The sequence below is a fragment of the Coregonus clupeaformis genome, chromosome 21, assembly GCF_020615455.1.
Source record: "Coregonus clupeaformis isolate EN_2021a chromosome 21, ASM2061545v1, whole genome shotgun sequence".
Lineage (NCBI taxonomy): Eukaryota > Metazoa > Chordata > Actinopteri > Salmoniformes > Salmonidae > Coregonus > Coregonus clupeaformis.
Window position 1 is genome coordinate 32,852,284 of NC_059212.1, and position 12,757 is coordinate 32,865,040.

Below are 12,757 nucleotides of genomic sequence, written 5' to 3' on the forward strand. Positions count from 1 at the left end.
TTTAAAACTTTCTCTTTTCATTTAATAAACATGTTTTAAGTGAGAATTTAAGCTAGTCTGAAGCTGAAAAAGTAAGGAAATTCACAAGCTCAACATTAACTTCAACCATCCCACTGGGCACAGACGTCAATTCAACGTCTATTCCATGTTGGTCAATGAAATGACGTGGAAACAACGTTGATTCCACCAGTGTGTGCCCAGTGGGATGTTAGTATTATCTGGGGAATTCAATCCACAACTTAGGTAATGCTTCAGGGATACACAGTGGTGGAAATAGGAGAAGCAGGACACAAACAGTAAGGGAACATTAAGCTTTTATTTAGCAACAATAGAAACAATCTTGATTCTGTAATGTGCTATACACAAAGTGAGAGTAGCCTCTAGATAAAACTGTGCATTCACAGGGTGTGCTAGGCCCAGTCTACTGTACTGTCATGTATTACATGATAATCCTACCTAAACATCCGCTTTGAGGTTACAGCGGCAGCTATTCACAACCGAAGAGAGGAATGTTATGCAGTGCATGAGTGAATTGAACAGTGGCTGTGTGGCTGTGTCTGTCCCAAATGTCACACTTTTCCCCAATAGGGCTCAGGTCAAAAGTAGTGCGCTATGTAGGAAATAAGGTGCCAGTTGGGTCATAGCCTTACTGTGTTTCTGTGGGTGTAATGCAGCTTATGCTTGCATAGTCAATGTGGTGCATGTACTGTATGTGCATTCAGTGTGTGAGGGGTAGTTCAAACAGTTCTCAGAATATCCAGAATTACATTTTTACTTTAGAGGAAACTTTTGCACGCATAAATATATATTCATATAGAGCCAAGTGGTTAAACTTGGCTTAAATAAATTCTCAAGTGCTATTGAAGCAAGAGCCATAATTCTAAGTACAGTACAGCTATTCTCCTCTTTACATAGCATAGTATCCTAAATTCATCAAGTACTACATTGTATTACAGCTCAGAAGAATAGACAAGCTCTATCCAATAATATGTACAAACATTTATTATGTCCTCAGCCATAGTTGCTGAGGTCCAAGCAGCTGTGATACAGTAAGTGTGTCATAATGACAGTTTAGTTTGTTAGCATATAGCAGGGACTGCAGGAAGTTGGAACAAGTCTATTTCACACACTATTTGAAAGCTGTTTCCTTAAAATTGATACTGAATGATACTGTAGCTGCACACATTCGTAAGTAACAGCACTGAGCGCACTGCATTCAAATGGACATAATTCTCGCAACAAGTGTTTGAGAGAGATACTAGAGACACATCAAGAGATGGGTCATATTCAATCCAATCCATTCAAAACACTCCCATTGTTAAAATGACAGGCAGGTTACACCCTACAGTTTTATTATAATTATATACACACTGGTCGATGACCATAGCTTACAGACTCATGAGGGCTTCACAATTGTGCTTTGAGTGAGACATAGGCTATGATAGGAGATATGTTTGGGGACTACTGAATGGTTGTTGCAGGTACATGGGTAAGGCTGATGCTGGGAATTGAATGACAGTAAAGGACAATAGTAGGTCCAGAGCAGGCTTTGAAATGATTAAGGCCAGAACTCTCCCTTAACCTTGCCTATGTTGACACCATAACTAATTTTTCCTGACCACATGACCTGACCAGGACTAACTTTCTCCCCCTTCAATGAACCCTCTGAGAAAATGTCAGAGTTCCAGTGTCAGAATATAAAAAATAGCAGAGCGAGTTAAGACGAGGTGTGTACAGATAGAGATGTGTATGTGGTGTGTGTCCTGTGGGTCAGTATATATCAGGCAGCAGGGAGTAGTTCCGGTCCCAGTAGCTGTTGGAGTAGAGCCAGTCCTGAGCTTTGTTGTGGGGGTTGAGGCCCTGGTGGAACCACCTATATGGGAGCAACAAGAGTAACCAAGTCAGATAAACTAGCACAGATACGAGTATCCAGGCACAGGCATGATAGTTTTACATGATGATTGTGATAAATACAAACCCACACAAACAAACTTCGTAATATCCAGTAAATTCAACTCCTGATGGTGGGGTTTAACAAACTAAGCTTCAATTGAAAATGTGTTGTTTCTCTATATAGCTTGGGTCTTTTGTGTATTCATGCAAACTGGAGCATGCAGATATCCGGGACAATTCAAGACCATGATTGTAATTTTGTCAAATCACCACCATAATAAGATTTCAAAATGTCCAGTATTTCTGTGTTCATATTTCAGAACAAAATATGGATTCTTAAGACATTCAGAATAGTGAAAGAAATGCATGCTGAGGGAAAATAGAGCCACTCTACAAATTATTACTAACCCAAACACAGTGGAGAACAATGGGCCTTCTACGCCTTCAGAGAAGGGCTAAGGATTTATAAAATAATGATTATAATAATATACTAATTATTTCATAATGATCTTATTATTTTCAATGATGTTCTGATTTAATCTCTTCGGTTTTTGTTGGAAATTAAAGGGTTAACGCTGAAGAGAAAAAAAGATCCAATCAGGATTTTTCTTTGCTGGCCTCTGGGGAGATAAATCTAGCTAGCTAAATCAGCCATTGACTAGGCCACCAGAAGCTAGATAAAGGCATCTGCCATGCAATTGTATTAGGGCAAAATTTGGGAGTGACAGTGGAATCACATTTTGACTTAATGGGTGGGACTGTTTTTACAAACACTTATGGAAACGTCTGCCTTCTTGAAGGCGAACAGGTCACTGCGCAATAGCGAGTAGTTTTCCCACGGTCTAGCTAGCTAGCTTTTGTTGTCGGCTAGTTTGCAGTGGCTGCAGCAGGTGTTATCAAAGAAGATGTTGCTAATTTTCAAGAATAACAAATTAAGTTTCAAATGATCATCATCTGGTGATTGGAACTGTTTTTTATAGCAGCACACTTGCTGTTGTTAGCAATCTCTTTGAAAATAACTTATGTTCGTGAAACGTTGTTGCATTTAAAGTGGAACTGACAGCATTTTAGCAACATGAAATCGTATTAAAATCTGTTCATATACACCCCCCGGAAATAAATTCATTAAAAATCCTACAATATAATTTTCTGGATTTTTTTCTCTCTCATTTTTTCTGTCATAGTTGACGTGTACCTATGATGAAAATTACAGGCCTCTCATCTTTTTCAGTGGGAGAACTTGCACAATTGGTGGCTGACTAAATACTTTTTTCCCCCACTGTATGTATATACTGCATTCTATTCTATAATATTCTACTGTATCTTAGTCCATGCCGCTCTGTCATTGCTTGTCCATATATGTATAGTATATATTCTTAAACACCATTCCTTACTAGTTTTGTGTGTATATGTTGTGAAATTGTTAGATATAACTGCACTGTCGGAGCTAGAAGCACAAGCATTTCGCTACACCCGCTATAACATCTGCTAAACACGTGTATGTGACAAATAAAATTTTATTTGGTCTGTGTTTGAGCTATAGCTACATGGGGGATATGAAATTAATCCTAGGTTGGTAGGAACAAATCTAGCCTATTGCCAATGTTATCTGATGATGTATGACTTAATGGCAACATTGAATGTCCACCGAGTGACTATATCTTTGCGCATCAAAAATATCGCCTGCTTACGTGCCATAGGCATCCATTACACAGGGGATTGGCTACTATGGCACCTTGACAGTCTTGTAGCCAATGAGATAAGCCCCGTGTAGCTCAGTTGGTAGAGCATGGCGCTTGCAACGCCAGGGTTGTGGGTTCGATTCCCACGGGGGGCCAGTATGACTTATTTAAAAAAAATTTAATGTATGCACGCACTAACTGTAAGTCGCTCTGGATAAGAGCGTCTGCTAAATGACTAAAATGTAAATAAGCTTTCCATGGTTATGCAGTTGACCTGGGTGAGACAAAGCAAGGCCTAGTACCTTTTATGCGTAATGCGAACTATTGCTACCTGGCTCAGAGACGAGACACACCGAGCACTTACAAAAAACTAAGAATATCGAAGAGGAAGCTAAAAAAAAGGCAGCTATGAATAAGTATACCGACATAGAAGCAAATACTGGTGTTGGACTCGGATCAGGGGAGCGATTTGGACAACGAAGATTGGTTTCTAGAAGGATTGGATCCACTTTTAGATCTGTAAGTAAATTATTTATGACTTTATAGAGCTAATTTACTATATGTATTTCATTTTTTATAAATTGTCTGCTTTTTGTGCTTTGGATTTAGTTTACATAGGCCTATGTAACAACTAATTTCAATGTTATATAATTCCAAAGTAGTTATTGTCTATCTTTCATATTAGTTCACTGTCCAATGCCAGCATGGGGGGTGTCGACCTATCTGATGCTCTGATAGGCTACTACCAGGTCCTCCACAAGACCAGGAAGTGGTAGAATACTTTTTTTTACCACTTTCTGGACATTGCTACAGTAAATGCATTAATTCTCCACAAACAGATGGCCAAAGCAAAAGGTCAAACCCCTCTCTCCCAGTTGGCCTTCTGAGAGCAGCTGGTGTTGGAAATGGAAACCTCACAACCATCACAAGACCTCCCACTTAAGGTGAGCGCCACTATCCAACACACATGCCAAAAAACAAAAGGAAGAACTGAAAGCATTGCACAAAACACACTGGGGAAAAAAGCCAGATCTTCTGCTCTTTCTTTCCTGGCAGAGAGGGACTGCTTCAAAGATTATCACAACATGCACAAGCTACAGTGAAAGTGAAATCTAATCATCTACACCTGGGATGTAAAACGAACACGAATTCCATTTGTAAATAGTTCAGCTTATTTCTATTTTTGCACCTTTTTTAGTGAAGGACACATGTGTAACCAAGTTTGTGTTTGATAAGACATTTTTATTTTTATGTATAGCTGTTGCTTTTATATTGTTTTTGTAAACAGTTCATTTGTATGTGGGACCAACGCATGGGATATGCCTAGGCTAAACATTCAGGCACCTTAGAGAGGTTGAAAAAACACTTGGATATCTCCTGTATGTCCCCCGACACCACAACAACGTTTGAGAGAGGTTGGTGTTGTAGAAAGTTAGTTTTTATAGTGAACAATAACTTTTAGGCACATCCAGTGTGCAAAAACAGTGCAATTACCACATTTGGACACTTTGGAGAGGTTGAAAGGACACTTGAATGTACCCTGGATACCCCATAACATCACCACAATGTTTGAGTGAGGTTGATTTGGTAGACATTTTGTTTTTATGCTGAACAAATAGCATTTAGGTATTGCAAATATGTGATAGCACTGGAATTATCTACTTTACAGACATATGCCACTTTGGAGAGGTTTAGGGACACTTGGAAACGTCCCGTGACCACACCTGACATCACTTACTAAAACATCTGCCCAAAATATTGTTCACATATTGTAGAAGCCATCTGATGTGTTTCCAGCTCTGGGCATCAATAATTAACTTATAGCTTGTCAATGAAAGATGACTTTCAAAATAAAACAATAAAAAAACACAAAAACATTATTTTGTGTGTGCTTGATCTTGTGTATTCTGAGCTATGTAACTCCGATCTATCTTCTGATCATTTCCTCATAATATCCCAGATGTCTTCTTTCCAAATATACCAAGTTTTGGCATGTCAGAATCATGTGATTACACATGAATAGCAGTTACTTTTAGGTATGTCTAATTAGGCGGAAATCTACATTTTGCCATTACATTTAAGAGGTTAACACATTTTTTGCAGTTTTCCTTTATGCAAACAGGATACATGTTTTGGAATATTTTTATTCTGTACAGGTTTCCTTCTTTTAACTCTGTCATTTAGCTTAGTATTGTGGAGTAACTACAATGTTGTTGATCCATCCTCAGTTTCCTATCACAGCCATTTAACTCTATAACTGTTTTAAAGTCACCATTGGTCTCATGGTGAAATCCCGGAGCGGTTTCCTTCATCTCCGGCAACTGAGTTAGGAAGGACGCCTGTATCTTTGTAGTGACTGGGTGTATTGATACACCATCCAAAGTGTAATTAATAACTTAAACATTCTCAAAGGGATATTCAATGTCTCTTTTTTATTAAATTTTTTCCTTCTTTGCGAGGCACTGGAAAACCTCCCTGGTCTTTGTGGTTGAATCTGTGTTTGAAATTCACTGCTCGACTAAGGGACCTTAAAAGTAATTGTATGTGTGGGGTTGAGAGATGAGGTAGTCATTCAAAAATCATGTTAAACACTTATCGCACACAGTAAGTCCATGCAACTTATGTGACTTGTTAAGTAATTTTTTACTCCTGAACTTATTTAGGCTTGCCATAACAAAGGGGTTGAATACTTATTGACTCATGCCATTTCAGCGTTTCTTTTTTAATTTGTAAAAATGTCTAAAAACGTAATTCCACTTTGACATTATCAAGGTGTGTAGGCCAGTGACACAAAATCTCTATTTAATGCATTTTAAATTCAAGCTGTATTACAACAAAATGTGGAACAAGTCAAGGTGTGTGAATACATTCTGAAGGCACTGTTCTTATCAGGAGTCAACTACACTCAGGTTGTGCAGTTGAATGATCAGTGTTTTAGTCAATGCATTTGCTGCCATTCTAAAGCTGTCCTGAGGGAGGCAGTATAGTGCAGCACTCAAACAGTGAACCACAACAACAACCAAAAGACACACCAGACAAGCAGAGCCAAACCTGGGGCCAAGAGCTGGGTTCCTTCTCAATGACAACACAGGGGGGACAGCATAACACACAGCACAGGATGACACAAATGTGGGATAATTAGCAAAGCAGGCCTAGCATTAGCGTTAGCATACATCCAATGAGAGTTTGCACAGCAGAAGCAGAGGTTCCAGGAGGTAGAGGACCCAATCACTCACCTTGTTTTCCATTCCTCGGTCGACTTCGAACGATTTTTCCGGGACAGTCTTTGTTTTTCCTCTACCCTCTTCTTCTCTGCACTTGCCGAATCTGATAAATATTTTAACATATATCAAAATATAAATTACTGAACACCAGATGTGGACACACTGCTTTCAATCATTCATTCACAACAACACAATGCCCTATATAACTATAACTTTATCACCATACCCATGTCTCCTTTCTCCATATGTCTGATGTCAGGCCTGAGTCGACAGTCTGTGGGGGGTAGGACCCCCTTCATGCCCTCCTCCAGCTCATTCAGCTGCATGGCAAATGTGGAGAAGGCATAGAACTATGAGAGAGAGCGAGAGAGCGAGAGAGAGAGAGAGAGAGAGAGAGAGAGAGAGAGAGAGAGGATTCAACAAATCAATAACTGAGTCAAACTGACAACCAGTTGAATCACTCAAGAAGGCTAAAAATATCATCAGTAAATCCCAGATTTCTGCCTTTTAGTAATCCCCCTAATACAGTACTCTCTCATGCCTGTGATCCCTGCAGTTGTCTGGTCGGAGAGCTATCCCCCAGAACTGCTCGTCCCATTCCCTCTCACCCTGTGCTGTACCACAGGGCAGCTCTCTAGCCCCTCTACTCTTTTCTATTTTTACCAATGACCTGCCACTGGCATTAGACAAAGCATTTGTGTCCATGTATGCTTATGATTCAACAATATACACATCAGCAACCACAGCTAATGAAGTCACTGAAACCCTTAACAAAGAGTTGCAGTCTGTTTTGGAATGGGTGGCCACTAATAAACTGGTCCTGAACATCTCTAAAACTAAGAGCATTGTATTTGGTACAAATCATTCCCTAAGTTCTAGACCTCAGCTGAATCTGGTAATGAATGGTGTGGCTGTTGAACAAGTTGAGGAGACTAAATTACGTGGCGTTACCTTAGATTGTAAACTATCATGGTCAAAACATATAGATTCAATGGTTGTAAAAATGGTGAGAGGTCTGTCCATAATAAAGAGATGCTCTGCTTTTTTGACATCACACTCCAAAAAGCAAGTTCTGCAGGCTCTAGTTTTGTCTTATCTTGATTAATGTCCAGTCATGTGGTCCAGTGCTGCAAGGAAAGACCTAGTTAAGCTGCAGCTGGCCCAAAACAGAGCGGCACGTCTTGCTCTTCATTGTAATCAGAGGGCTGATATAAATACTATGCATGCCAGTCTCTCTTGGCTAAGAGTTGAGGAGAGACTGACTACATCACTTTTATAAGAAACAATGTGTTGAATCCCAAATTGTTTGTATAGTCAACTTACACACAGCTCTGACACACACACTCACCCCACCAGACATCCCACCAGGGGTGTTTTCACAGTCCCCAAATCCAGAACAAATTCAAGTGTACAGTATTATATAGAGCCATTATTGCATGGAACTCCGTTCCATCTCATATTGCTCAAATAAACCGCAAACCTGGTTTCAAAAAACATATAAAGCAACACCTCACGTTTGTGTGTATGTTTTGATATGTAGGCTACGTCTGCCTTTAAAAAAAAATGTATGTAGTTCTGTCCTTGAGCTGTTCTTGTCTATTAATGTTCTGTATTATGTCATGTTTCATGTTTTGTGTGGACCCCAGGAAGAGTAGCTGCTGCTTTTGCAACAGCTAATGGGGATCCTAATAAAATACCAAAAATACCCCATGCCTCTCCCACCCCCTGCCGCTCCTCCCCTCTCACCTCTGCAGAGTTGTCTGGCCGGGGGGCTATCCTCCAGATCAGCTCACTTCCTGGGATGACCTGGACCGTGTCTCCGTCAGGCAGGGGCATCTCCTCTGGCTCCTCGTCTACACTGGTCTGGAGGGACAGACAGGGGGACACACGCAACCTTCAAACAGGTATGGCCTACCAATAGCTAATTATTCGGTCATATCACGGGTCCTCACTCCAAAATTAGCTTAAAGGTTGCTTAAATACCACTCATTCATGAGCATGGAGCAAAAGGATCCATTTCAGGTTACATTTTCATGGTGCGAAAGCAATGTGTTAAGTGCCAAATTTACCATAAACCTCATTGTAATCTAGCAGCACGATTTAATTTGAAATGTTTCTTCAACAATGTGGCTATTATGAATTTACTATTTATATATTGCTCAGTTTACTAAACTCTAGTCAAATAATCACCTCCCTATAACACATATTGTTGACTAAAAGTTTAAAATTATATCACGCTGCCAGATTACAATGAAGTTTATGGATAGGTATTTTAAGTATAAGCTAAGTCACATCTTTTATTGCAATCTGGTGCCCGACGGCACAGTCGATGACGTGGCACGCAACCATTGGTTGATGCATGCAATGTCTGAGCAGGGGAATGCGACCATGGCATTTGCACGACGAAAATGTCACCCTTGGTGGCTTATTGAGTAATATTTATTTCCATTTATCACTACATTATCATCTGAATCTATGAATAGTACTGAACAGCACTGGACTGACATAAGGTATAGTATATAGCTTATTTCACCTAACAGATAATGAAAAATACATCAACAACATAATTCAAAGATTATAATAGTTACATAATCACCTCAATGGGGCTCGAGGCACTTCCTTGTTTTTGATACGGTGTGTTTTTGTTTAGTGCACCTCATACTGTACCTGCTTGTTGCTTTTCTTCTCCTCTGAGTTCTTCTTGTCAGATTTCTTGTGAGCATCAAAAGTGTCAGCGTCCACAGTGTATAAGCACTCGGTCCATTTACCGTAGATGGCACAGAGCTTATTTTTGCTGCACACACACACGCAAAATGTATTATAGCCTTTTCTTTGGTAATTAGATGTCCCCTCAGTGAGGAACACAATCCGTAAAGAATCAGGTTGTAACATTTATTATTATTTTTTATTTAAAAAGGTGCAATATGCAGAAATCGCTCCGCCATTTCCTGGTTGCTAAAATTCAGCTGTTTGAAGTTGGTGTACAAAACTGAAAGTAAAATACTCAAAAATGAACCTTAAGAACGGGAAGTATAGAAATACCGCACATAGAAGAGATCTACCGCTTCTTAGACTTGCTTTCAATGAGAATTGCTATGTGTATTTGGTCGGGTCGCCCAAAAAGTTACATTTTGCAGCTTTAACCTTTATTTATCCAGGGAGTCCCATTGAGGTCAGGATACCTCTTTTACCAGGGAGACCTGGCCAGCAATGCAATACCAAACATCTCCAATTCGTAACAAAAGAAAGGCCACAAGTACCTTTTATCCAGAATGTAGCCCTCCACTTTGTGCAGCTCCTTACCAAAGAGGCCACTTGGTCTGAACGTCAGGCTGCATCTCTCTCCGGTCCTGTCACAGAAAGACAAGCCTTTGTTTACATATTCTCGTTCACTATTTCTCACCGTGAGACAATGCTTTCAAACAACTACCATGTAGCTGCTCAGTCTATCTCCTTTGTAAAGGCAAGTATCTGTCCCAGGTCTGTTACATTGCTCAATCAACTGGAAACAAACGTGGATCCACACTACTGCACACACACGGCAAGGTAGTCTCCCTTACTTGTGGTTGATCACCTCCACATTGCCGTACTGCTCGATCCACAGCTGGCCCACGATGATGTTGTGTACACAGCAAGTGGGGTTTGTCCAGGTGTACGCTTCGTTGTATCTGCAGAGACGGAGAACATGTCATACATAGCAGCAGATAACCTCTCACCAACCATGTCCACTTAGAGATGCCAACTCATACCAAACTACTTCAGGGAGATTACAAATGTCCTTTAAGCTTCAACATTGTTTACATTTCATTTATTAATTTCATCCAGGCTTTACAAAAAGCTCCCAGAATAGATTTATTGCTAGCTTTACTGGGAGATAAAGGCCAATTCAAGGACACTCCAAGCCAAACCCTCACTAAGGGAAAGCTATTGAGGGAATGTCAGCTCCAGACTCACTTGGGCAGCTCCAGGGTGATGATGCCTCTAGGCTCTGCCTCCACACTCTTGCCCCAGAACTTGAGTTTGGGGTAGATGGAGCCGTGGAACAGGAAGTCCTCCTGCAGGCCCTCAGCATGGAAGGCGCTGACGGGGGGGTGGTGGCTTACCTGCTCCGACATCCACCTGAACCCCAGGTCCTCTCTGAAGTGACAGGAGGGAGGGGGTTAATGGCACATACAATGCATTCGGAAAGTATTCAGACCCCTTCCCCTTTTCCACATTTTGTTACGTTACAGCCTTTTCTAAAATGAATAAAAAATATATAAAAAATAGCATCAATCTATGCACAATACCCCATAACGACAAAGCAAAAACAGATTTAGACATTTTTGCTAATGTATTAAAAATAAAAAACAGAAATACCTTATTTAAATAAGTATTCAGACCCTTTGCTATGAGACTCGAAATTGAGCTCAGGTGCATCCGGTTTCCATTGATCATCCTTGAGATGTTTCTACAAATTGATTGGACATGATTTGGAAAGGCATACACCTGTCTATATAAGGTCCCACAGTTGCATTTCAGAGCAAAAACCAAGCAATAAGGTCGAAGGAATTGTCCGTAGAGCTCCGAGACAGGATTGTGTTGAGGCAGAGGCACAGATCTGGGGAAGGGTACCAAAAAATGTCTGCAGCATTGAAGGTCCCCAAGAACACAGTGGCCTCCATCATTCTTAAATGGAAGATGTTTGGAACCACCAAGACTCTTCCTAGAGCTGGCCGCCCAGTCAAACTGAGCAAATGGGGGAGAAGGGATTTGGTCAGGGAGGTGACCAAATAATAATAATAATAATAATAATAATAATAATAATAATAATAATAAGCCATTTAGTAGACGCTTTTATCCAAAGCGACTTACAGTCATGTGTGCATACATTTTTACGTATGGGTGGTCCCGGGGATCGAACCCACTACCCTGGCGTTACAAGTGCCATGCTCTACCAATTGAGCTACCAAGAACCTGATGGTCACTCTGACAGAGCTCTAGAGTTATTTTGTGGAGATGGGAGAACCTTCCAGAAGGACACCCATCTCTAGAGCACTCCACCAATCAGGCCGTTATGGTAGAGTGGACAGACGGAAGCCACTCCTCAGTAAAAGGCACATGACAGCCCGCTTGGAGTTTGCCAAAAGGCACCTAAAGAACTCTCAGACCATAAGAAACAAGATTCTCTCGTCTGATGATACCAAGATTGACTCTTTGGCTTGAATGTCAAGCGTCACGTCTGGAGGAAACCTGGCACCATTCCTGTGGTGAAGCATGGTGGCAGCATCATGCTGTGGGGATGTTTTTCAGCGGCAGGGACTGAGAGACTAGTCAGGATCGAGGGAAAGATGAACGGAGCAAAGTACAGAGAGATCCTTGATGAAAACCTGCTCTGGAGCGCTCAGGACCTCAGACTGGGGCGAAGGTTCACCTTCCAACAGGACAACGACCCTAAGCACACAGCCAAGACAACGCAGGAGTGGCTTCGGGACAAGTCTCTGAATGTCCTTGAGTGGCCCAGCCAGAGCCCATACTTGAACCTGATCGAACATCTCTGGAGAGACCTGAAAATAGCTGTGCAGCGACGCTCCCCATCCAACCTGACAGAGCTTGAGAGGATCTGCAGAGAAGAATGGGAGAAACTCCCCAAATACAGGTGTGGCAAGCTTCTTATTCCAAGATGGCGAAGTAGTGCAGTCCTGTTTCTGTCGTGTGTCTGTAAATAGCCTGTAAATACCCTGTTTTTTTGTATTTTTCGTACATATTTCCCCATCAGACTTTTCATCCTTCTACAAAATATACTTTCCTGCAACCCGCCTCACTCAATGTGGAACGGATTCTATTATTGACTTACCTTTTATCTAGAATCTAGAATCTCCAGTTGAAACTAGCTAGCCAGCTAACTAGCTACTTGCTATTAGCCACAGCTAGCGGTGTTTCACCCAGATCATTGGATTTTTTCCGCGGGATTAATTT

General features: G+C 41.0%; 1 protein-coding gene across 4 annotated transcripts in view; it reads right to left on the reverse strand.

Moving 5' to 3' along the window:
• Positions 1–296: 296 nt before the first annotated feature.
• The window catches only part of LOC121535298 (oxysterol-binding protein-related protein 1), a 41,124-nt gene continuing 28,663 nt past the window's right edge, over positions 297–12,757 (reverse strand). For all 4 annotated transcript variants that reach the window (XM_041842216.2, XM_041842217.2, XM_041842215.2 and 1 more), the window contains exons 6-13: positions 10,754–10,936; positions 10,360–10,467; positions 10,060–10,149; positions 9,467–9,593; positions 8,546–8,662; positions 7,026–7,149; positions 6,812–6,902; positions 297–1,873 (exon numbers count right to left, since the gene is read on the reverse strand). In XM_041842216.2, the coding sequence (XP_041698150.1) occupies positions 1,771–1,873; positions 6,812–6,902; positions 7,026–7,149; positions 8,546–8,662; positions 9,467–9,593; positions 10,060–10,149; positions 10,360–10,467; positions 10,754–10,936 (943 nt within the window). In that variant the 3' untranslated portion in view covers positions 297–1,770. The remainder of the gene's footprint in view (positions 1,874–6,811; positions 6,903–7,025; positions 7,150–8,545; positions 8,663–9,466; positions 9,594–10,059; positions 10,150–10,359; positions 10,468–10,753; positions 10,937–12,757) is intronic.